This window comes from Equus quagga, chromosome 17 (assembly GCF_021613505.1).
Source record: "Equus quagga isolate Etosha38 chromosome 17, UCLA_HA_Equagga_1.0, whole genome shotgun sequence".
Classification (NCBI taxonomy): Eukaryota; Metazoa; Chordata; class Mammalia; order Perissodactyla; family Equidae; genus Equus; species Equus quagga.
In genome coordinates, this window is record NC_060283.1 from 12,455,244 (window position 1) to 12,480,416 (window position 25,173).

The 25,173-nt window shown below is 40.3% G+C and overlaps 1 protein-coding gene across 4 annotated transcripts in view; it reads left to right on the forward strand.

Moving 5' to 3' along the window:
• PATL1 (PAT1 homolog 1, processing body mRNA decay factor) overlaps window positions 1–15,520 on the forward strand; it is a 28,923-nt gene extending 13,403 nt beyond the window's left edge. For all 4 annotated transcript variants that reach the window (XM_046643977.1, XM_046643979.1, XM_046643980.1 and 1 more), the window contains 10 exons: window positions 2,710–2,890; window positions 3,369–3,492; window positions 4,194–4,291; window positions 4,859–4,918; window positions 5,933–6,081; window positions 7,369–7,528; window positions 11,286–11,441; window positions 13,190–13,281; window positions 13,377–13,526; window positions 13,848–15,520. In XM_046643977.1, the coding sequence (XP_046499933.1) occupies window positions 2,710–2,890; window positions 3,369–3,492; window positions 4,194–4,291; window positions 4,859–4,918; window positions 5,933–6,081; window positions 7,369–7,528; window positions 11,286–11,441; window positions 13,190–13,281; window positions 13,377–13,526; window positions 13,848–13,869 (1,192 nt within the window). In that variant the 3' untranslated portion in view covers window positions 13,870–15,520. The remainder of the gene's footprint in view (window positions 1–2,709; window positions 2,891–3,368; window positions 3,493–4,193; window positions 4,292–4,858; window positions 4,919–5,932; window positions 6,082–7,368; window positions 7,529–11,285; window positions 11,442–13,189; window positions 13,282–13,376; window positions 13,527–13,847) is intronic.
• Window positions 15,521–25,173: the final 9,653 nt, after the last annotated feature.

Sequence of the window (25,173 nt, forward strand, 5' to 3'; positions counted from 1 at the left end):
TTGGTGTTAAGTTTTTGATATGTGTTAGGTCCGTGGAGTGGATTCTGACTCCTAGCGCCCCTGTGTACAACAGAGTGGAACTCTGCCTGGTCTTTCTGCGCCACCCTCTCGCCTTCTGGCACTCTATCAGACAATGCTCTGCTGCTGTTCTTAGGGTTTTTATGGCCAGTTTTTTCAGAAGTGGGTGGCCAGGTCCTCCTTTCTACATATGTCTTAGTCTGGAAGCTCTGCTGAAACCCGTCCACCATGGGTGACCCTGATGGTATTTGAAATACCAGTGGTACAGCTTTCAGCATCACAGCAACATGCAGTCACCTGCAGTCTGACAATTGACAGACTGGTGCTGTGGTTCCCTGACCGGAAATGAACCCAGGCTGTGGCAGTAAAAGCACCAAACCTTAAACACTAGAACACCAAGGCTGGCCACGTTTTTGTTACACAGGCTTTAAATGACAAGATTTTATCAATTTCCAAGTTAATTAAAATTCTGTTGATCATAAATCACACATACAGTTTACATCTGATTTTTTTCTTCCTTTTTTTGGTCAGCATTTTATGCTCCTTACCAAGTTCTTACCATACGCCTACCTACCTTTTGTTTACCAACATTTTTTTTTAAATATTTTTTTTTTCAATATTTTGTTTGAAATATGTTGGCTAGCCTTGTATTTGGGTTCTATGTAAAGCCGACAGTCACTCTTTATTTTTGCCTCTAATTATTTAATCATCGTTCAACAAATATATATATTTATATGTGTGGCCCCAGCTGTGAAATAGGCACTGTGGTAGGTTTTGGGTAAAAGAGGAATAAGACACGTTAAACCCCTGCCTTCATGGAGCTGATATCATTCATATATAAATAAAATAAGAAAAACAGAACTTTGAGGTTCCTTCAACCTTCAGTTTTATGGTTCTGTGTGTGTAATTTCTTCTCACTTTCAAAGAAGTTCTAGAATATTTTTTGCAGGGAAAAAACATATATGGGCTCTTAAAACAAGACACAAAAAAGTACAGGGGGCCAGTCTTGCAGCTGAGTGGTTAAGTTTGTGCTCTCTGCATTGGCGGCCAGCGGTTTGCTGGTTCGGATCATGGGCACGGACCTACACACTGCTCATCAAGCCATGCTGTGGCGGTGTCCCACATAGAAGAACTAGAGTTACTTACAACTAGAATATACGACTGTGTACTTGGCCTTTGGGGAGGAAAAAAAAGAGGAAAATTGGCAACAGATGTTAGCTCAGGGTGAATCTTCCTCAAAAAAAAAAGTACAAACCATAAAGGAAAAGATTAATACATTTGATGGTGTTAAAATATGAAACTTCCAGTGCCTATGGTTAACAATATGGTGGTGTGTACTTCAGAATTTGTTAAGAAGGTGGATCCTCAAGTTAAGTATTCTTATGATACAGGGAAGCTCAGGCAGGTGTTGGATATGTCTGTTATTTGTGGTGATGGTATTACAAGTGTTTGCATATGTCCAGACTTAACAAATTGTACACATTAAATAGGGGCAGTTCTTTGTATATCATTTATACCTCAATAAAGCTATTAAAAACATGTTTAAGAAAATTTTTTTAAATATACTAACCTTCTATACAGAAAAAAGATACACGCAAACATGCAATTCTCAGCAGAGAAAACTTACATGGCCCATAAAAATGAAAAGATTTTCAGGCTCACTCATAAACTGAGAATTGCGGATTAAAATTAGATCACCATTTTACATCATCAGACAGGCAAAACTTCAAGTGTCTGAACACTGTCATTGTTGGCAAGAATGGTGTATACAGCTTCTTGAGAGAGAATTTGGCAGTAAATGATAAGGTTGAAAATGTGGATACACCACATCCTAGCAATTCTACTTTTTGGTCTATACCGGGGTGTATTATCAACACCGATAAATATGAAGAACGTAATGTTGAATAAGAAGCAAGGAAAAGAATTATATGTCTAGTGCCATTTATGTTAAACTTAAAGGCACATAGACTAATACTGTATAATATTTAAAGGTGGACACACAAGCAGTAAAAGTATAAGAACATTTCAGGGACAGCACATGCCAAAGGCAGGATAGTAGTTCCTCTAGGAGTTAAGGGAAGGTGGAAACTGGGATCCAGAGGGTAAGAGGGCCTGCAGCTATGACTGTAACGGTGCTTTACTTTAATGTTACTTTGTAAACATCTGAGGCAAATTTAGCCAAATAAAATTTTTTCATTAAGTCTAGGTGGTGGGTAAATGGATGTTAGTTACAGAATTTGCTGGGCTTTTCTCTATATTTGAAGTATTTTGTGATTTTTCAACAAGTTAAAAAAAGTATATGGACTGAGTCAAATTGGCCCAAGTTCAACGCTCCTGCTCTCCACCAGGTGTACAGCTTTGGACAAATTACTTGCTCTCTTTTAGCCTCAGTTTGTTGTCTTAAGTGGAGAAAATAAAACTGCCTTCCTCATAGGGTTACTGTAGGCCTTTACAAAAGTCCGTAGGTGAAAGCACTTCAGAAGGCACTCAGATCTCAGTTTTATCTCCTTAACTATGTATTGCGTAGCTCTTCCCTCTCAAATTCTGTTAAGATTCAATTCTTTTTCACTCCTCTTTGAACGAAAGCAAAGAGAATCTTTTTTCTTTTAATTGGCCTGGTTTATTGTCACATTGTGTCAAGCATAGAGAATGTACCCCCTAGAGTGAATGTGGCACCTGTTTGTTTTTCAGTCAGCATCGGAACCTCAATGGTGCGGGAGATAGAGGAAGTCACCGGAGCAGTCATCACGATCATCTCCGGAAGGATCCATATGCCAATCTCATGTTGCAGCGAGAAAAGGATTGGGTCTCTAAAATCCAGATGATGCAGCTGCAAAGCACTGATCCCTACCTGGATGATTTTTATTATCAGGTAAATAGTCGCTAGTTTTGAGGATGACAGGTTAGTCCCTTACTCTGGTGAAGGCACTCATTTAAATATTGGTAGAATTAAATATGGATAGACTTTTCTTTTGAGGTAGTCAAGTGGATAAGAATTGACTCAGCAAATTCTGTCCTCTTTTCAAGCGGGAGAACCTCTCACACTGTTTGCATATGTGTCTTTTATTTCTTACACATAGAGGCTCTCGGACCAATGTTTTCAAATCCGTTTGGCATCAATAATCTGGTTCTTTCGATTAAGAATATTGGCAGTCTAACTTTAAAGATATTTCCATTGGTGATTAGCTTTTTTGAAAGCTTGGACTTTTGGTAAAGTAAATTTATAGCAGTCCAACAAAAGTTTGTAGAGTTTAAGTTGTGTTACTGCCACTAGTGTAAATTATTTAATGATAAAGAGCAGCCGTATTCTGTGCTTGTATTACAACTGAAATCATCTTTTCATGTGGTAGAATTACTTTGAAAAACTGGAGAAACTGTCAGCTGCTGAAGAAGTGCAAGGTGATGGCCCTAAAAAGGAGCGCACCAAGCTCATTACCCCTCAGGTGGCCAAACTGGAGCACACCTATAAGCCAGGTAAGGTCCTTAACCCCAGGCCCATAAGAAGAGAAGCTTGACATGCTGCTGATAGGATAAGACATAAATAACTTTACAGATAATTGGATAGAGATGTTTGAAACTGATAAAGTACCATTGTCCTTAATAAATGCAGAGGTCAGACTTTATTCAGGCATGAAGTGAATGGTTTGACAGATGACCTTTTAGATCCTTTTCTAAAGATTGGCCCTGAGCTAACTTCTATTGCCAATCTTCCTCTTTTTTGCTCTCCCCAAAGCCCCAGTGCATAGTTATATGTCCTAATTGTGAAGTCATTCTAATTCTTCTGTGTGGGACACCACTACAGCATGGCTCGATGAGCGGTGCTAGGTCCATGCCCAGGATCTGAACTGGTGAACCCTGGGCCACTGAAGCGGAGCACATGAACTTAACCACTTGGCCACGGGGCAGCCCCCTCCATAACTTTTTAAAACCTGTTGTAATTTCTAGTATCCCTACAATAGATAAGAGGAAAATACTTCAGATTTTTTTATTTGATTATTCTTGCAACAACAAAAAATGGGAAAGGATAGATTTAGAGATTGCTTTAGATAATACATAGATTTTTATAGTAAGTTGTTAGACTGTGAGTAAAGAATAGAGAATGTAAAGATCTTCTTTGAAAGCTGCCTCCCTGCCTTGCTGAGTTTTTATTTATTGGAAACTTTCTGGCCTTGCAGTGCAGTTTGAGGGCTCTTTGGGAAAGCTGACTGTCTCCAGTGTGAATAATCCCCGAAAAATGATTGATGCTGTTGTGACATCTCGGAGTGAAGATGATGTAAGTGTCAACAAAACTGTATGTTTAAGAACGTCTGGGTCATCACTACTGCTCTTGGGGTCACCGTGGAATGGAATCAGGTGTGATGGAGTTGTTCGTAGTCTAATCTGGAGCCTCCCAGCTGGCGTGTCATGGCATTCTGGTTTTCTGCAGATATGCTGAGATATTAACACTTTTGCCTCTAAGGCAGCCACGCAGGACCTGGGGTGACAGGAGTCTTTGCACTGGGTAACTCTGGCTGCAAAAAGCATCAGCTGTTTACTCCAGTTTTGGAGATTGCCATTTTCTATGTATTTTAAGATCTTCCTTTGCCAACTTCATCTTGTACTGTATTCTGCAATTACCTTGTGCCCATCTTTGAGTTCAGTTTAGTTGTTTGTGTGTGGGTTGATTAAATCAATTCTGTGACCTTCGTCTACATTAGTATTGTTTTAGATTATTAACTTTCAGAGAGTCAAGATTCTCATCTCCAAGTATTTGTCACGATGCAACTACATATGCACACTTAGTAAATTATTTTTAACAGAAGTAAAGAGTTCACTTGAATAGTCTTGTCTCTTTTTTTAGGAGACAAAGGAAAAACAGGTTCGGGACAAGAGACGAAAAACCCTTGTCATAATTGAGAAAGTAAGTTTTAGAATTTGTTGCTATAGTTTCAAATAAGGAACTGTCAAATATGTGTGTACCCAAGAAGTGGAAAAATAAGCAATCAATCAGTGTTCTGTGATTTTTTAGTTAATGAATATATTCTTGTCAAGTGCCTCTTATGCATGAGAGCATACTAGAAAGGAATGTGGTACCTCACCTATGACCTCATGGAAAGAATACTGCAATTACAGTTAGAAGTTCCAGGTTTTTGTCTGAGCTTTTTCAGTTAACAGCCAAGTGTTTGCGGGCAGGTTACCTTTCTAAGAGAATAAGAATAAAAGTTACATTATTCTGCCTATGCAGTGAATCTGTTCACATATATTTATTGGGCACTCCCTGGGTGCTAGGCGCTCTGCTGGGTGCTAAGAAAAATGAGATATCCGATAGGCAATTAATTTGTAAAGCATAAATACCATCTTGCAAGGCCCCAGAGTGTAGTGGTTAGGAGCACAGACTCTGGAACCAGGCCTTTTCCATTTCTAACTGAGTCTGCGACTTGAAGCCAGTTATTGATCCCTTCTGTGCTGTCCTCAATTTCTTCGTCTAAAAATGGAGGTGATAATAGTGTCCTTCCCACTGGGCTGTGGCAAGCATTCAGTGAATGATACAAGGTGCTTAGAACAGTGCCTGGCGCCCAGTGGTAAAATTAACTATTACCATTTTTATAAATATCAGGCATCATTTGGAGCAGTGGCACATTATATTACAGTGCTATTGTTGCTGCTGGAAAATTTGAGAAGTGTGTACTCATTTCACCATCATTGCCTTCTGGATTAGAGGTCAAAGAGGGTCAGAGAATGGTGTTTGAAGAATTTTTTAAGTAATTTCATGGTGTTTTTCTGGATTTAAAAGAGCAACTTTTCCCCCCCTCGTTCTTATTACAGTGAGTTTTCACTGTTTTGCCTTTATCTGGTAGTCCTGAACTGTAAAGTTGTTTGTCTGATGCTCTGATCCTGACCTAGCATGATGGGGCCTGCTCTGTGTCTCCCTTAGACCTATAGTTTACTCCTGGATGTGGAGGATTATGAAAGGCGGTATCTCCTAAGTCTAGAAGAAGAGCGACCAGCCCTGATGGAAGAAAGAAAACACAAAATTTGCAGCATGTATGACAACTTAAGGGGGAAATTGCCCGGTCAAGAGAGGTAAGAATTATGCATTTTGAGGAAAACATGAGACTAGCAGGCTTCCCTCTGCTAAACTGAGGTTTACACAACTCTGTGTTTTGGATACCCTTGCTTACCATTTCAGCAAGCTCAGAGTCTATGCTTCTGTCCTAACCCAAATGTCATTTTATATAAAACGTTTCGTAATCCTTCTCAGCCAAGGAAAAAACCTCATTATCCTAAATTCATTTATTCAGCAAATGCCTGTTCAGTCTCTAGTAGGCAGTGGGCTAGGTGCTGGAGATACAGTGGTAATATTATTTGGTTTCTCTTTTTGAGCTCATGGAGTGTACCTGTTTGTGCTTACCAGCGAGTTCAACATTGTAATGTTTATGTATTCTCTTTCCTAGTAAGATGGAAAGTATAAACATTTATACTTCCTTGGAATTTCTGTAGAATACTCACTATGGAAAGCAGTCTTCCACTGGAGGCTAAGCTGCTTAATATATCTTCTACTCTGTATTTCTCTCTCTCTGTTTCCCACCCACTATCTGGAACAGAATCTTGCTAATGGTAAATGTTCTATAAATCCCAAATATTTATTTGATGAATGGAAGAGGATTCTATCCCTTAGTAACTCTCTCTCCCCATTCAAGGAATCAGTTCTTCTAAGTCAGGACATACACAAAACAGAGCATAAGAGTAAGCACCTTCATCACACCTTTTCTGGAGTTGGGCTGACAGGCAACTGGTTGAATCAAATGTGGGTTTATCCATAGATTGGAAAGTTATGCAGCCAATAAACTGTATATAGTTCAAGTATTTTGACATGGAAAAGTGTTCACAAGAAGTTATTGAATGAAAAAAGTCAAGTAACAAAACCATATAAATTCTTCATGCCTGTTTTGTTTTATGAAAGAAAAAATATATAATATACAGCAAAAGGGTTCTTCAAAACATTAACACTAATACAATTAACTCTGAGATTATTGTTTTTCTTTTTGCTTATATGTATTTTCAAACTTTGCTGTATTAACCATGTTATTTGTGTAGTTACTTAATAAAAGAAGTTAATGTATAGAGTTTGACCAGGTTTTTTTAATGCAAAATTTGTGAAATGATGGTTTTCTACATTTGTGAAACTTGAAAAATTACTTTTTGTTATTTGGTTGAGAGTTGGAGAAGTAATTCTCACTATTTTGTAGTACAGATAATTGTAGAGTGAAAATGAATGCAGTATATTCATTCAGTAACACGTAAGCGGGAAAAAAAGGATTTTTTACATTGTTCTTGCTGACTGAAGTTAGCATTTTTCTTCCCCTGCAGGCCAAGTGATGACCACTTTGTACAGATCATGTGTATCCGAAAAGGGAAGAGAATGGTTGCCCGCATTCTTCCTTTCCTCTCCACAGAGCAAGCAGCTGACATTCTCATGACAACAGCTAGGAGCCTCCCTTTTCTCATCAAGAAGGATGCACAAGATGAGGTGATCCACCATGTGGGACGGCTCTCCTTTGGGTCTTCATAGTTGAGAAAAGTCTAGAATCCGAATTTCTTTTCCTCCCCTCTTCCCTTCTGTGTTGTTTTGTCTACCCCTTGGCAGTATGACTTGATTATTTAAAGCAAAACTCTAACTACTTCGGGCCTATATTTTTAATCCCATTTTTGGTACAACAGACCATGTTCCCAAACATGAGAAAAGCAGTATTTTCATCTTATTTGACATAATTGTGAAGCTGTGTTCTGTATCAGAATTACTTGGGAAGCAGATAATTCAGCCCTACCCCAAACATGCTGAATCAGAATTTACAGAGGAAAGATCAGAAATCTGTAACAATGTCCCCACCTGAATCTGATGCTCAGTAAAGTTTGCAAATTTATGGTCTTGGCTACTTTACTGGATATAAAGTATCACTAATTGGATTGTTACCAGTAACTTAACATTTGCCTGTAGACTTAGTTGAATGGTGTCCCACAGGAACTGGGCCAGTGCTTTTAAATAACTTTTACCATCATCTAAACAAGGCTAGAATTTGAAACATGATTATCAAGTTTACAAATTAACTCTTGGTAAGAGTTACTCTCCGCTTATCCCTGTCAAAAAAATGCTTGAAAGATTAGCAGAATTTAGAATAGTCTTAGAAGTTGAAAGCAAGAAATTGATAAGGCTAGAACAAATGACCAGTATTTTTAAGTGTGAGAATCAGATAATAGAATTCATGAGAGTGGGGCCAGCCCAGTGGCTCAGTGGTTAAGTGCGCACGTTCCGCTTCCGCAGCCCGGGGTTCGCCAGTTCAGATCCTGGGTGCAGACATGGCACCGCTCAGCAGCCATGTTGTGGTAGGTGTCCCACATATAAAGTAGAGAAAGATGGGCACAGATGTTCAGCTCAGGGCCAGTCTCCCTCAGCAAAAAGAGGAGGATTGGCGGAAGATGTTAGCTCAGGGCTAATCTTCCTCAAAAAAAAAAAGAATTCATGAGAGTGAACCTGATATAGTAGACTACAAGTTGAATAATAACCATCTGATAATAGTTCCCAGAAAACAAGTCATGCTGAAATTAAAGTAATATGACACAAAAGAGTTGGAAATTGTTCCTTCTGAAGTAATGAGTTGAAAAAATTCCTTCTTAAAATTTTAGTGTCTGCAGAAGAAATGAATGTGAAGTTTAGGTCTCATCATTGGAAAAAGTGAAGTGGGGTGAGACAAGTACACTTTTTAAAGTGTACTTTAAAGTATTCATTCATTTCAAGAATGAAAAATGGGTTGAAGGAAAGCTTAAAGAGCTGATGTCATCCTGGAAAGTAGAAGACAAGACTTAACAGCTATTTTACAGCATATAAATTGTTGTAGGTAATGAGGCAGGCACTCACTCATCACAGTCTCAGAGGAACTCACCAGTGGAAATAAGTTTGGGAGAGCTTACTCATTCAGCAAATATTTATGGGACTCTTTTGTACCAGGCACTCTTTTAGGTCCTGGATATAGGTGCTAGGAGCTAGGAATTCGAAGATGCCTGCCTTAGTGGAACTTCCCTAGTAGTGAGGAAAACTTGGTTATATATAGAGGCTGCGTTTTTACCTATATGCATTAAAGAGTAATAGACCACATCTCTACTTACCATGCCTTGAAGTAATAGCTGATTCCAAGTCTGAGGCATAAAACATACGTGATAATCCTGGAATATCTTGTGCCAGAAGGCAAGGAGTCTGAAAGATTACTAGGGTCCCGTGTAAAAGATGTGCAAACCAACTTGAAGGGCTCCTTTTGGTCAAAAATAGGATAATTTGTATCAGAAAGAAAAATTACACAGTGGATTAAAATGTATCAGATATATTTAATGAGTTCATAATGATACCAAAAAATACATTAATCACCTTCAGAGATTGCTAGGCTATCAACTCATTATTCTGGAAATTAGTAAATAATGGAAAGAATCAAGCATTTATTCTGCCTTTCCATTACAACCAAATGTCATGGGAACCAGAGAGTTGATAATAGAAAATTCGTCATAGAAGAATTTCAGCTAATAAATGTAAAAGAAATGATAAAATTAGAAAAATCACAACTTTACAATCCCTAATGGAAAAGCAATCAGTGAGTCAGTCTGGACAGCACTCATTACTGGTGCTAAAAGCATTAGGTATAAGGTGGATGGGGGAACTTAATGGTTGGAGCAGGCTGACAACGCCTGAACCCACTGATCACTTTTAACCTCACTAAGAAGGGGACAACAACCAGACTCTCTGTGCTGCTTGACGCGATGCATCGAAAGCACACAGCTCTATCCTTGACGTTTTCTTGTTCCCCTCCCCCACCCTGCCCCATTGAACTGGAATCTAATCAAACATCAAATTCTAACTATCAGTTTTTATGGAAAAAACAGAGGCTAGTGCAGCCTGTTAAGTCACACCACAGAGGTACAATTAGCCAGATCCAAACAATGGGACAAATGACCCAGTTTCTTCAACAAATGGCATGAGAAAAGGAGATGAGCAGTGACAAAGGACCTATTAACAGATTAAGCCTTACCAGCCAAATGCAATGTGTGGATCTTGTTTGAATCATGATTAGAATAAATCAGCTGCTAAAAGACATTTGTGAGACAATTGGAGAAATTTGAATTTGAAGTAGACATTAGATGATACTAAGGAATTACTGTTAATTTTGCTAGATGCAGTAATTTGAGAGATTTTGTTAGAGATACAAACTGAAGTATTTATGAATGGAATGATAGGATATAGGAGAGACAAAGATTTAATAAGACTGGCAAAATATTGATGATTTAATTGTTGATGTTAGGTGATGAGTGCATGGACTTCATTGCACTGTTCTTTGTACTTTGGTATATGTTTTAAAATGCTTTAATTTTTAGAGCTTTGTTTATTTAGAGAAATAGATCACAAAAAGTAGTCTACTCTCCTCCTCAGATGCAATTTCAAGTAAAACCAGCCCTCACTTTTCACCCGTGGGCACTGAGTGCCTGGAAGCACTCGTGCTTTCCTCTCATGTGGTAAGACCCAGTTACATTGGCAGCTCTGTGTTTTAACTTCCCAGTCTAGGCCCTATGGCCAAAAGGAAAGAGTTGACCGGCAGGCTACAATTCAGCAGCCTTGGATTCTGGTTCTAGCTGCTAGAGCGTTATAACTCTGAACCGAGCTTCTCTAGTAATCCATAAAAATTGGGTTATCATTTCTCTATTCCCTCACTGAGCTTTTATAAAAATAAAACAAGATACAAGTAAGTCTGAAAATACTTCTCGGTAATTCTGGAGCACTCAGAATTTACCTGTCTTAGAGTGTTTCTCACAGTATATTGAAATTGCCAGTTTACTCACGTCTTCCCCAGTGTGCCTCAGATCCCTGGGGCTCTGTGTCCTGTTTATATTTGTTTTTAGCCCACTGTGTCTGGCACATTGTAGGCATTTAAATATTGGTGGAATGAATTAAAATACTGATGTTTTATCATGACTCTTGCTCTGTATTTGAGAAGTGCTTTTACACCCATGGTTCACACAAGTCATGATGTTTCCCATGCAAATTAAGTTGAAAAAGTTCTCGGTAGATACCTTAAATCTGTTGTTAGGACTCTAATAGTACCTTCTGGACTTGTCCACCCTTTTTTGTTAAATCTTGCCTCAGGCAGTTGAGTATACAGCTGAGCATCCTTCCGTCCATACCCACTGATGGAGGGTGACTGACGTAACAGTTGCCAGAATGTAATGCTTTTGTTTATTTTTTGTAGGTGCTGCCATGCTTACTGAGTCCCTTCTCTCTCCTCGTCTATCATCTTCCATCAGTGACTGTCACCAGCCTTCTGCAACAGCTGATGAACCTACCTCAGAGCGCAGCTGCACCAGCACCCTCTAATCCCCACCTCACTGCTGTGCTCCAGAACAAGGTGGGCTTGTCCCTGAGCTTTGCAAGGCTCCTAAACTTGCATTTTAGATAAAAATAATGGCTGCTGTGGCTGTGGCAACTTGTTAAAAAAAAAAGGCTTCTTTCATTCAGGGGTTACATAAAGCTCCTGGTAGCAAGCTAGAAATAACAGTGGTTTCCACAAAGTAGAATTTTATGTATCTCATATGGAATAAATCTGGTACAGTGGCTCCACAGTGTCGTCAGGGATGCAGGCTCCTCATTCTGCCTTCTCTGCCGTCCTTACCAGTGGCTGCCATTCTCATGACCTCTCAGGGTCCATGATGGTTGTGGAATTCAAGGCTCCACTTTGCATCAGGGAGAGAGGTGCACGAAGAGGGCCAAAAGGTGTGGATCAGCTGTCTGTCTTCCTTATTTGAACCTTTTCCAGGAGTTCTAACCAGCAGCTTCTACTTCATCTCCATGGCCAGGTCTACGTCACACCTAACTTCAGGGAAGGCTGGAACACATCCTTTAGTTCACGCCATTGTCACCACAAATAAAATCAGAATGCTAATATGCAAAGGAAAGCATATTAGATAGGTAATTAGTGGTCTCTGTCGTAAGACTATAAACAGTAGAACATCCCATTTCATATTTCATTTACATCAGGTTAAAGATCCAGAGACTCAGGGGAAATGTACTATAGAAAAAAGAACATGAGCTTCCAGAGAGAGCCGGTTTCCACTCCTTGCCTGCTGCTTTCTAGGTTTGTGACCCTGAACAGATTACTTCACTTTGCTGAGCAGTTTGCTGCTATGTAAGTGGAGGTGATGGTGTAGGCTTCCGAGTTGTCCTGTTGCTCAGATGAGAGAACAGCTGTGGATGGTTCAGCATAATGCTTGGTACATAGTGGGCACTCATGAAGGGCCATGTGGTATAATAGAGGGAGAAAGGAGTCTCAGGGAATCCCAGACTATCCCCAGCTTCCCTTTATGGTCCTTTAAAGCTATGATTCATACATTTAACTGAGTGCTTTTTATCCTTATTTGTATTTGCTTTCTGTGCCCCTTTAGACTACATGTTTTCTGCTTTTACTACCCACTGCATAAAACAAATCTAATAAGACAAATCTTTACGTATTTCAATTTCTAAAAGATGTATAATCCTAGATATGGTGAATATATCTGTTTATCGTTTCTTTTTATTTTGTAGACTCTTATTAACATCCTCTCTCAGCCTTTCTATTTCCAGATAGGTGTATCCTTTGTTAAGGAAATTTTCTCTTCATACCCTGATCATTCCAGTTACCTTTCTTTGTACATTTTCCCACAGGTCTTAAGACCTTTTTTCTTAATTCAAAGTATCTTACTCTGTTTAATGTGTTTTATTTTCTCCATGAACTTTAATTTTCTGTATCAAAATTTATCTACATTTAACTTCCCTTTCTAATCCATTTCTGTTCTAGTAAATAGGACAAAAGCTAAATCCCACATTATCTAAGGCAGGGAAAAATTAGCTTTTCATCTCAGGGTAGAGTGGAGATCAGAGAGGACTGTTGGGCGCTGGCACTTTCCGTTGCCATTGATTATGCTTGTTGCTGCTGTGCCAGGAGAAAGGCACAGCCTCCCAGCTCGTGGTGGTTTCATCTTTGCTCAGTTTCACAGAAGAGCACAGCAGTGGGGTCATTCTGATTTGGTGCCGCTCCCCGTCTAACACTGGGACCCCTCAGCGGTGGGGGAGGAGGATTCTGTGCAGTGTTGAGTTGCTTCCCTCTGTCTCCTCTCGTAGTTTGGCCTGTCACTGCTCCTCGTCGTCCTGAGCCGTGGGGAAGACCTACAGAGTTCAGACCCTGCTGCAGAATCAACGCAAAACAACCAGTGGTCAGTCTCGGCTGTGTTTCTTCTTTTATTTTAAGTTCTTTTAGGTAATCTTTTCATTCTTTCCTTATATTGTTATTATTGGTTTTCCCTGTCAGGACGGAGGTGATGTTCACAGCAACCCAAGAACTTCTGCGCATCCCCCAGGCAGCCCTGGCCAAGCCAATCTCTATACCCACAAACCTAGTATCCCTCTTTTCTCGCTATGTTGACCGACAGAAACTGAACTTGCTGGAGACAAAACTGCAGTAAGTTTAAAACAGGAGAGTTCCACATCTCACTGAAGTTGGCACTTTACAAGTTATGAGGAAGAGGTCGGGGGGCTTAAAACTGTTTTTGGTGGGAAAAATTAGAGACTTCTATCAAATATATGAGTATCTACCAGATATAAAACACTGTCCTGGTTGCTGTGGCGCCCTCATTGTTGACTAAATGCTAAGGGTAGACATATCGTAATTGTTTTGTTCTGAGAATTCTTACAAGAATGTAACTTTAATGCAAAAGATTGCCTTCTGTTTTAACTCATTTATACAAACAAGTTTCCTTTCTCTCTTTCTTTATACCCATAGGCTAGTTCAGGGGATACGATAAAAGATCTCCAATTGTGTCCTGTACCTACTTTTGGCTGCCACCTGCACTGCTGCCATCACCAATGGAGTGTTTTTAATGAGGGAGGGAAGGTAGCTTATTCCCCAAAGCATCTTGTGGGACCGATTCCTGTTCACAGGGGTTGTCTCTAAATGCCAGGTATTTCCCCACTGCTCTGTGAAATTTGGCTGGGTGATACTTCTGCTGGTTTCTTCTTACCTTCTGTGTTACAATTCTGCATGTCCTACTTTTACTCAATTCTCAATTTTGCATTTTCTTTGCCCTAGAGACACAAATATAATCTCTCCCTTTATCCCACCACCACTATTCCAGTTCAGAGTAGATTGTAGTCTGCCAAAGGATTCCTTCCCTCATCCTATTGAAGTCTTTTTTCATTGCCCCATATTAATATGACTATAGGAGAGCCAATTAAGTAGAAACGAATATACATGTATGCCTGCACACACACCGCTCTACATATGTTGATGTGGTCTCCAGAGGATCCGTAAAGAATGAGTTTTAGATTGAGAAGTATTTAGTTGACACATCCTTCCTCTAAACACAAACCAGCTGATGTATTTTTAATCTGTTTCTAGTCCATCTTGTAATTAACTTGGTGGGTTCGACTTATTTTAATATAAATAGAGGGTATGCAGCACATTTAATAAAATCAGAACTCTTAATTGGCTGATGCCCAACTCTAGGCTGAGAAGTCCTTTCTCTCCTCCCCATATTTCCTTTGTTTCTGTCCTCAATGGAAACAGCACACAGTTAAAACTTTTCCTGTGCTACAGCCAGAGTGTACTTGAGCCTTCCCCTCAAGTGCATGGAAGGTTGTTCAAGACGATCCTAACTTAGAGCCTGCTTCCACAGTGTAGCCTTTGCACACTCGCTCTGTCTTCCTGAGACTACTTCAGTAAGCCATGCTTTTCCTTCTCTCCCCTCTTTTCGTTTGGTGTCCTGGGTAGAAACCTCCAAATGTAACCATGGAAGCTAAGTTTGGTTTGCTTGGCTCTTCAGTCTGCTCCACACCATGGGCAGAACTGCTGTCCTTGCTACTTCCTCTGACCCAAGTCCCATTCCCAGGCAGCCTGGGACCTGGGTTTGAATCCTAGCAGGGACGGCCCACCGTGATCCTTTTCACTTATCCTTCTCCCATGCAGCATTCAAGCAGGATACGGGGTTTGGATCCCTGGTGATTATAGCCCTCAAGAAAATTAAATCTGGATTAATTTTACATGACTGTCCTGACACTCTCTTTACTGTTCTCACCCTTTCGAATGTAGTGGGGGGGACAGGTTATAATATTTAAACGGAATAAACATTTTGCACATACATGTATTGTACAACAGTAAAATCCTCCATTATAACCAGCTGTCCTTGTTCTCCATCTCCATTTCTTCCTGTTCTGTAGCTCCAGGCTCCACCAGCTGTTCCCCAGTGACATTACCTAGCTTCCCTCTGCCATTACCTACTGACTTTTTCCACCATGCGCCTTCCTTACCTTCCCTTCACAACTGATCAAGTGAATACTTGATTATTATTTCTTCCTTTCTGTGCTTTATCTTTTTTGTTTGGTTCTAATTAATAAAAATTAAAGTTTCTAAATTTACATTTTTATAGGGCATTGTAAATAAAAACAAATTGTATACTTGAAAAAGTGTATGCCTACATTTCTACTTTCTTGTTACTTCTGAACATGATTTTTAGTGTGTTTCTAGCATATTTAGATAGACAGGCAAACCTCTTGGTGTTGGAGATTGGTAAGGATATTATTACTTAATGTTTTTACTTTTTTATTTTGTTATAAGGGAGACCAATAAGATCTTAGGTTACATGGTAACCTTCCTTTAAAAACCGAAGGTCCTTTCAGCCACCCCCATTTTAACCACAAAAAAGAATTACAAGTTTTAGTAGAAACACTACAGTGTATCTTCTCTATCCCAGCTATCTCTAGGCATATGTGACTTTTTTAAGAGACTTCGTATAGCCCAGTTTGGCCTTAAGCTGCCCTCATGGTTGGTATTTCCTTAGCTCTGACTTATATCTCACAATTTATCTCTTCAAAGGAGAGGGGAAAAAGTTGGTCATTCTTCATAGTAAATTCATGTTAATTATTTCAGACTTGAGTGTCATTTTTACTCTAAAATTCTCAAAAGAGTCGGCTCTGTCTCTTTCTCTGCCATTGTGGTGTATGTGGTTGACTCTTCCTCCCCATGTTTTCTCACAAGACCTTCAGGATCAGGTGATTCTTGGCCAAGAAACAGGAGCAGAATGTCTCATTCCCCGGTGCATTCAGATGAAAACCGGTAATAAGAAAAGTTAAAAATGATAGAGACAGGGAGATAATTTAACATTGTTGGCTGCCTCCTTACATAAAGCTTATTTTTTCCTGGTGAGTGGACAGGCTTCTGGAGGTTAAATAGCTTGTCCAAGGTGACAAGTGATGCTAGAGAGCAGCAGAACAAGGGACTCATACAGGATGTTATTGCTATGAGAGGATAAAACTACCTTCTGCTAAAAGATTTATTCTGACCTCTTACGTGAAAGAACGTAAGGTCTCGTTAGGTAGCTCTGCCTTGTTAGAGTGGAACTGGCCTCCGGGGTGCCCTGACACTCCCAGAAGACTAGGTTCAGAATGTCAGAAGTGGTCCAGCACTCGCATCTAAGTTGTGAGGGGTCTGAAGCTCTGAGAGGGCAGTGACTTGCCTAAGTACCACAGCTGGTGGTAAGGCCAAGAAAGGAATGGGTTTGTATGCGCTCTGCTTGTCTAGGTTATAATTCTCCTCCACAGTTTGAGAAATACTAGTCCTAGTCCAGACAATGTAAGTAGTATGTTTTCACGAGAAAAGGACTGAGTTTAAGAAGTGAATGCTTCTACTTTGTGAATGTAACAATAGCTTACAATAACTACCAACTGCATCTTGAGTCATGTAGTATATACCAGAAACTGTTCTAGGTGCTTAAAAAGTCATTTTTAAGACTCAGAGCAGGGGCCGGCCCCGTGGCCGAGTGGTTAAGTTCACACATTCCACTTCAGCGACCCAGGATTTCACCGGTTTGGATCCTGGGTGCAGACACAGCTCCACTCATCAGGCCATGCTGAGGCAGCGTCCCACATGCCACAACTGGAAGGAGCCACAACTGAAATATGCAACTATGTACTGGGAGGATTTGGGGAGGAAAAAAAAAAGATTGGCAACAGTTGTTAGCTCAGGAATAATCAAATTAGGTGATGCACTACAGTGATTTACAACCATATGGCACAGAATTAAAAACAAACATCAATGTGTATAATTTCCTTGTATAAGAACAAGAAGACCCTGAAAAGTAATAGGTAACAGACTTAGGAATAATAATTTTCACAAAAGAAAGTGCAAGTGAATAAGTACACCACCACTGGTAATCAAAAATATTTTTTTACCTATCAAATTAAAAAAGCACTTTAATGCCAGCAAGAATTTGGGGCCACCACTCACACTGGTAGGATAAATTTCTTTCCTTTTTCTTTTTTCTTTTTTTTTTTTTTTTTTTTGGTGAGGAAGATTGACCTTGAGCTAACATCTGTGCCAGTCTTCCTCTATTTTTGTATGTGGGCTTCCACCACAGCATGGCTAACAAGTGGTATGTAGAACTGAATCCATGAACCCCCGACAAGTGAAGTGGAGCACACAAACTTAAACCACTACACCTGCGGGCTGGCCCCAATTTCTGCATTTCTTGAAAGTGCTTTGGCAATGTGAAGAGCTTCAAAAGTATTCATAGCCTTTGACTAATTAATTGGGATTTAGAGATCTCCTAAGGAAAGATTCCAAAGTAATGATACTTATCATCGGATTATTTATAATAGAATAATTAAAAATAATCTAAATGTCCAACATCACAATAACGGTTAAGTAAATGATAATCCGTGTGTCATGGACTATTAGAAAGGCAGAATATTTAATCTGGGAAAGTGTTTATGATATAGTATGAGGAAAAAGCATAAAATATATATGCTTTGAATCCAATTCTTTTTTTTTTAAGAAAATGCATATGTGATGAAAAGAAAATATTGAGAAGATATGCTCCTAAAAGTTACTCGTGTCCATCTCTAGGTGGTGAGAATGTGAGAACTTTCTTTTCTTTTGATTTTCAGTATTTTCCTAATTTTCTATAGAGAAAATGCATTACGTATATTCTTAGAAGAAATATTTTTAAAAAAGAATTTTTCTTGAAGAGTTGAGTTACACAGGAAAATCCTAAGAATATAGTGTTAAGCATAAAATACATTCTGGGGGCCCGCCTGGTGGTGCAGCAGTTAAGTTCGCACGTTCTGCTTCTCGGCAGCCGGAGTTTGCCGGTTCAGATCCCGGGTGCGGACATGGCACCACTTGGCAAAAGCCGTGCTGTGGTAGGCGTCCCACGTATAAAGTAGAAGAAGATGGGCAGGGATATTAGCTCAGGGCCAGTCTTCCTCCGCAAAAAGAGGAGGATTGGCAGTAGTTAGCTCAGGGCTAATCTTCCTCAAAAAAAAAAAAAATACAGTCTGTATATGTATATGACTTAATCTGTGTGTTGGGGGAGGGGAAGCAATCAATGGTGACTAAATAGCAGTGGTTGCCTTGAAGGGAGGAGTTGTGGAGGATATTATGTAGGTTATTGTTCCTGCTTTTCTATGTTTTCCAAATTGCCTTCAATGAACATGTATTGCTATTACAACCAAAGCGGGGGGGGGGGGGGGTTATTCTCTAAAAACTGCTAAAGAATAGTAGCCTTCTATTTCTAGGGAGAAGAGAAGTTCTAGCAGGGCAAAAGTGTCTGCTCTAATTGTGCTTGACTTCAGAACCAGCGCATTGATTGGACTTTGTAGCAGGTGAATGCGCTGGGTCTGAAAAAGGCAGGTGAAAGCAAGGCAGTTATCCTGAGAGATGTGGGCAGGTGTTCTATTATTGAACATTTAAGATGATATACCAGTTGAGGGATCAAAGAACCACTTTGATAAGTCCCCCAGTAGTTTTCAAATTTACACTAAATTGCATTTTTTTCTAAACTGACTCTTGCATCACGATGGATCCCAGCTCCATCTCCAGAAAGATCTGCTCAATTCCAATTTGCCCTAAGTGTCAGCCAGCTGGCTTTCACCAAAGTTGCCCTGTCAATCATTAGGAAGGCCAACACATGACTCTGAATTTGAGACAGACAACTGGATGCCACCTACCCTCTACTTCTGGAGGGCGATGAAGTCCATCGTGTGAGAAGGAAAAGTGAGGAGGTTGAAGGCATCTTGTCTTTTTCTTTTCTGCCAAACTATATTTAAATGTATTAACATTGTGATCCTTAAGAAATTAGTATGTGAGGTTTTAGGTAACAAGTCTTTAAGGAATAAGTATCTTAAAATTACCTAATAGCATTGTTTTGACCTTTTTCCTTCTTGCAGCACAGGCACGGTTGTGAATAGATTGCAGGTCTCATAACAGCCTCAGCTTTGCTTTTTATTTTGTAAATGTTGCATGTAAGTCTCTTCCAAGGAACACAAGACCCTCCGAACTCCCCAACTTAGCCCCAACTCCTCCTCCAAGGCAATATTAACCTAAATCAGACCTGAGAGCTGGGAAACATCTAGAAAGGAGCTAGGTAATCAGTAGTGTGTGTACTTTGCCAGTTGTGAATAGAATATCTCTTAAGTTGCTTAGATTTTGTACCAATGTAAAGAACCAGAGAGAAATCTGCGTATAACTTACAAAGGGAAAGTATCTCAAAGTCCTGTCCCCAGAAAAACCACTACTAACAGTTTAGTGTATTGTCCCCCAAGTGATTTCCCTACGCCTGTGCATCCATAATTAGAATTATAAACATTTTAACTTTTTTTCCTAATACATCGTGGACATATTTCTATGTCACCATATAGAGAGCTACCCTGTTTTTTTAATGGTTGTATAGTGTTCCACTGTGTGCCATTGTGCCAGAATTTATGTAACTGTGCCACTATTGATAGGATTCAATCTTGAAATACTTTTTGTCAGCCATCATTGTCCGTCCAACAATGAACGAAGGTAAACCCACAACATCACCCTACATTTCCTAGCTGTGTTATAGTGTACAAAGAACACTCATATGCATTTTCTAATTCAGTCTACTTTATAACCTTTTGAAGTAAGATGGGCAACTCTAATTTGTACAGTACCAAAACTAGATCAGCAAGACCATCCAGCTAATGACGGCTAACACTGGGATTTAAAGCATAAGTTTTAAGCTCCACGTCTAGTGTTCTGGCTCAAGAAGGCTCCTGCTCTTGGCTTCATGCTTCATATAGGAGCAGCTGAAAAGCTGGAAGCATGTAAGGACACATCTGCAAACTCTTCTGATTGTTCTTTTTTTTTTTTTTGGTGAGGAATACTGGCCCTGAGCTAACATCTGTGCCAATCTTCCTCTATTTTGCATGTGGGATTGCCACCACAGCATGGCCTGACGAGTGGTGCGTAGGTCCACACCTGGGATCTGAACCCACAAACCCCAGGCTGCCAAAGCAGAGCATGTGAACCCAACCACTGTGCCACTTGGCCAGCCCCCTGATTGAATTTTAATGCTTTCATTTTCAGGAGGCAAATCAAGCAATTGCCTCTCAGTAATGTCAGGAAAGAGGTGATTCAGGTTATAATTATCAGGACCAATTGAAATATAGAAGGATCAAAGATACAGGAAGGCAGCTGTCAGGCATCTGTATGCCCCTTTTGGTTTTTTAAGCATTTTGAAAAGGAGAAAAAAAAAACCTCCTTGCTTCTACTCTTCCTCCTCCCTCCCAATATTTTGAAATGCTTTTTTAATTTAAGATATATTCAGTCACAGGTGATGGGTTCATTCATTAACTCACTGCATTAAGATGTGAGCTCCACAGATGCAGGAACTGTCTTGTTCACAACTGTATTCCAAGACCCAGCACAGGGGCACACCTAGCAGCCAGCCAACAAATACCTGTTCCTGAGATAGTTACGCTATTTAGCAACAGAGCTTAAAGGGGTTATTCAGAGGACAGATCTCAATGTAATAAAACAGTCTGCATGTGCAAGGCTCATTTCAAAATATATTGTCACTCATTTATCACAACAACCCTTAGGTCAGGAACAATTTGATGATAATATAAGTCAGGCAAGCACTTGTATGTCCAGCATTACTCCAGGAACGGTGGTGACAAAGACAAATGAAGGCCTGCTCTGGTGCTGGTTAGGGTCTGAGGGAGACACTTACAGATGGTGATCAGTGCTAGGAAGAGAACAAAAGAGGGTAATGGAATGAAGAGGGATGGGGGGATTTGTACCCTAGACCTTAGTGGTCAGGAAAGGCCTTGATGTGCATGTGACATCTAAGCAGGCACATGAATAATGAGAAGAGGACAACCATGCAATGGTCTCAGAAGGGCGTCCCAAGCCAAATGAAGAAAACGGCCAAGATCTTGAGATGGAACGAGTAAGGGGTTCAAGGAGCCACAGAAGGCTAATGTCGCTGGAGTGAAGGGAGTGAGTAGTGACCACAAAGGGTCTGGGAGGGATTTGTTCTCATTGCAATGGGAAGCCTTTGCAGAGTTTTTAGTTAAAAAGTACAAGACAAAACGTGATCTGTATGAAAATGGAAATAGACAAGAGAAGGGGCCATTTATGAGAGGGCCTCACAGCACTATTCCTGGTCTACAGGATGAGGAGACTGAACCTTTTAAAAGTCAAAGTGACTGAGGGAATGATTTTTTAAAAATAAATTGAGGACAGCAGTTACCTTTGGGAGTGTTTAGAGGAACGGGATTGGGATAAAGATGTAGGCAAGTGTCATTTTGTATTTCTTAGGTTGAGTGGTGGTTGATGGCTATTAGTTTTACTATCATGCTTCATAACTTTCATATATCATATGCATTCGGTGCATGTTATGGGATAAATTATATCCCTCAAAACTCATGTCGAAGTCCTAACCCCCAATACCTCAGAATGAGATTGTATTTGGAGACAGGGCCTGTGAAGAGGTATTAAGTTAAAACGTGGTCATTAGGATGGGCTCTACTCCAACATGACTGGTGTCCTTATGAGAAGAGGAGATCAGGACACAGGCACAGAGTGGAGACCACGTGAAGACACAGGGAGAAGATAGCCATCTAAAAGTCAAAGAGAGAGACCTCAGAATAACCAGCTCTGCCAACACCTTGAACTCAGATTTCTAGCCTCCAGAATCACGAGAAAATAAATTCTGTTGTTTAAGCCACCTCATCTGTGGTACTTTGTTATGGCAGCCCCGGCAAACTAATGTGTCAAATATTTCATCATTAAAATTGTTAAATAATTTTTAAAAATCCCTAAGATAGGGGCCGGCCCAGTGGCGCAGCGGTTAAGTTCGCACGTTCTGCTTCTCTGCGGCCCGGGGTTCACCACGGATCCGTGGTGCAGACATGGCACTGCTTGGCACGCCATGCTGTGGCGGGCGTCCCACAAAAAAAGTAGAGGAAGATGGGCACCGATGTTAGCTCAGGGCCAGTCTTCCTCAGCAAAAAGAAGAGGATTGGCAGCAGATGTTAGCTCAGAGCTAATCTTCCTCAAAAAAAAAATCCATAAGACAGTAGAAGAATACATATCAAATGTAACAATGGTTACTTCTGGAAGTGTGATTATGGTGGAATTTTCATTTTCTACATTTCCAAACCCTTTATGTATTTTATAATGAATATGTAATAGGTTTTTATTTGAGAGAGGGAAGAAAAGAAGAAAGAGAGAGAACATGGACATGACTTGTCCAAAATAACAATGAGTGAGCAGCAGAAAAAGAAAACCTCAATTACATTTACAATCGTTTTCCACCACTTCTCCATCTAACAGGGAAGTAAGCAGGTATGTGGTGTGGGACTTCCCAAAATGCTGCTTAAAAGGGAGTGAATGCCCTTTTGTCTCCCGTCCTTCCCCCTTCTGGTTGACTAGAATGCACTTGTGATGACTGCAGCTCCAGCAGCCATCTTGGGACAAAAGGTAATCTCAGCAACAGACAGAATGCTCATCAGAGGAGAAAGGAGGAGTCTGTGTTTCTGACCACTCCAGCGAGCTACCTCTCAATTTCTTTTATGCGTGAGAATAAACTCTTACGTGTTTAAACCAATATAAATAGGGCTTCTGATACTTGCAAATAAACCTAACTATAATTATTACAAAGAACTTCTTCAGTTGTTTGGTATTAGAGTTCATTAAATGCTACTGGGGAAAACATAATTTTGAACAATCTTTAAAAAAATTGTTACAAAGTTGAGGGAATTCTTCACCCACAGCCTCCATTTTCTCTGAAGTGCAATGCATGATTATCTGGTGCAAAACAGGAGGGTTTGGGCAGCCTGAAGAGGCTGGTTAAAATGTTGGTATGGTTCCTGGGAAGAACGGACAGGCTCGTGGTGATTTTGAAAAGTACACGAAATTATGTTTTCTGTTATCAAAATTAAACCAAATCCCACTTCATCGTGTTGATGACACCTCAGTTCACTATCTGAATTGTTTATGTTATTAAAAAAAAAAAAAAAAGATTCCGAGGCCCAAGTAGTATGGACAGCCTGCCTCGGCTGTAGGCCTATGCACGTCAGTATTTGAATGCCGGCTTTGCCTTGCCCAGTTACTTTGTTTGGGTCTCAGTTTCCCCATCTGTAAAAGGAGTAGTAAAACAACTGGGATTGTGACCAAAAAATAATGAAATTACATTTATGAAAGTGCTTAACACTCAGTAAAAGCTGATATCCTTTCACTGTATTAATCCATTTCTACCTCAGATTAAGTCCCAGTATTTCTAGGCTTTACTATGGCAGGTCTAATACCCCCAAGGAAGATATGTGGGTCCCACTTGGGTTCGTTATGTTGTGCTTCAAAGATAGTCTTGCATAATTAATAATTACGGTTAGCCTCTATTGATTATTTACTATATGCCAGGCACATTTCATGTGTTTTCATTTAATCCTTCCCCCAAACCTTGAGAGATAGATGCTATTAATATAGTCATAAAGAAACCGGTGAGAGGTTCGGTAAATAGCCCAAGATTGCATTTACTTAGCAAAAGCAGGATTTGGATCCCAATGGTCAGGGTCCTGAGAAATAATAATTAATCATGATACTATGTTGCCTCAATAGCCAATAGTGCCTCCCCCAGGGGGTTAGAGAAGTGAGTCCTCAGTTAGTATGCAGCTCCCCTTTTTGAAATTTATAATTACTTCCTGTATGATTGTCTAGAAAATACACACAGAATGTGGTTCTTGCTCTCCAGGAGTGACCATTCCCCTTGTTACCCAAAAGTAGAGGGTTGAATTACCTCCCCTGAGACTGTCGATGAACCTGTTCTGATATACTGGCAGTTCCCACCTCACTTTTGTGTCTTCCTGGTTTCAGTGAATTTCATCATCCTGCTCCACAAACTCGAACAAAAGAAGAAGACCAGAGGGCTAGAATGCAGCCCTTGCTTCAGGAAAAATAACACAGCAAGCAAGGGACACCGGGCAGACCACTCCTTGATAACCTTAGAGACAGAATCATTCCCCAAGCTCTTTTCCACTGCTCAGAGCAGTACCTGGAACTAGTAGTCGTTAAGAATCATTTGGGGAAAGCAGGTAAGAGTGACGCTAACCACAGTGCCTCTGTGGCAAGCACAATAACAGGCTTACCACCAAGTACAGTATCTGTCAGGTGTCCAATTTGCTTTTTCTTTCATGTAGGTTAAGGGAACCACAAAATGTAAGTCCTGACTTATAAGGAAAGATGGTTTAATGTTGTAGTGGATGTTCTGGAATGCTGCCAAGATCTTCTCTTTAAAAGCAGGTACTCATACCCACAGCTGCTGAAAGTGCTGGTGGCTGATGGCTCACAGCTGAGCCTACCTCCCTCTGTAAATTGCCTTCTCCCAAAGGGAAATCCTTTAGGTTATGCCCCCTTCTTGCATGCAGCCTGATCATTGCTGTGATAGAAGCGCCCGCCATCTTGTCTCAAGGTGGGACATCTGGGATAGGCCAATCCAACTCCAGATTTCCCTATAGCTGAGGCCTCTGTTGCAGGTGCAACCCAGTTCAACTTCTCCCTCTCACCCTGTTTCTTCACCCCCTCACAGGTGTTCTGTTCCCAAATATATCTGAAATTTGTCCGTTCTCTCCATCTCTGTTGCCACCACATTCAATCAAGTCGTCAGTACTTCTCTTCTAAAAGGCTGCAGAATCTTCCTAATTGCTGTCTCCTCCACACTCATGTACTGCACACATCTGCCAGTGACCATTTTAAACAAAAATTGGAGTCACTTACCCTAATTCCTCCAACTGCTTCCCACCGCACTTAG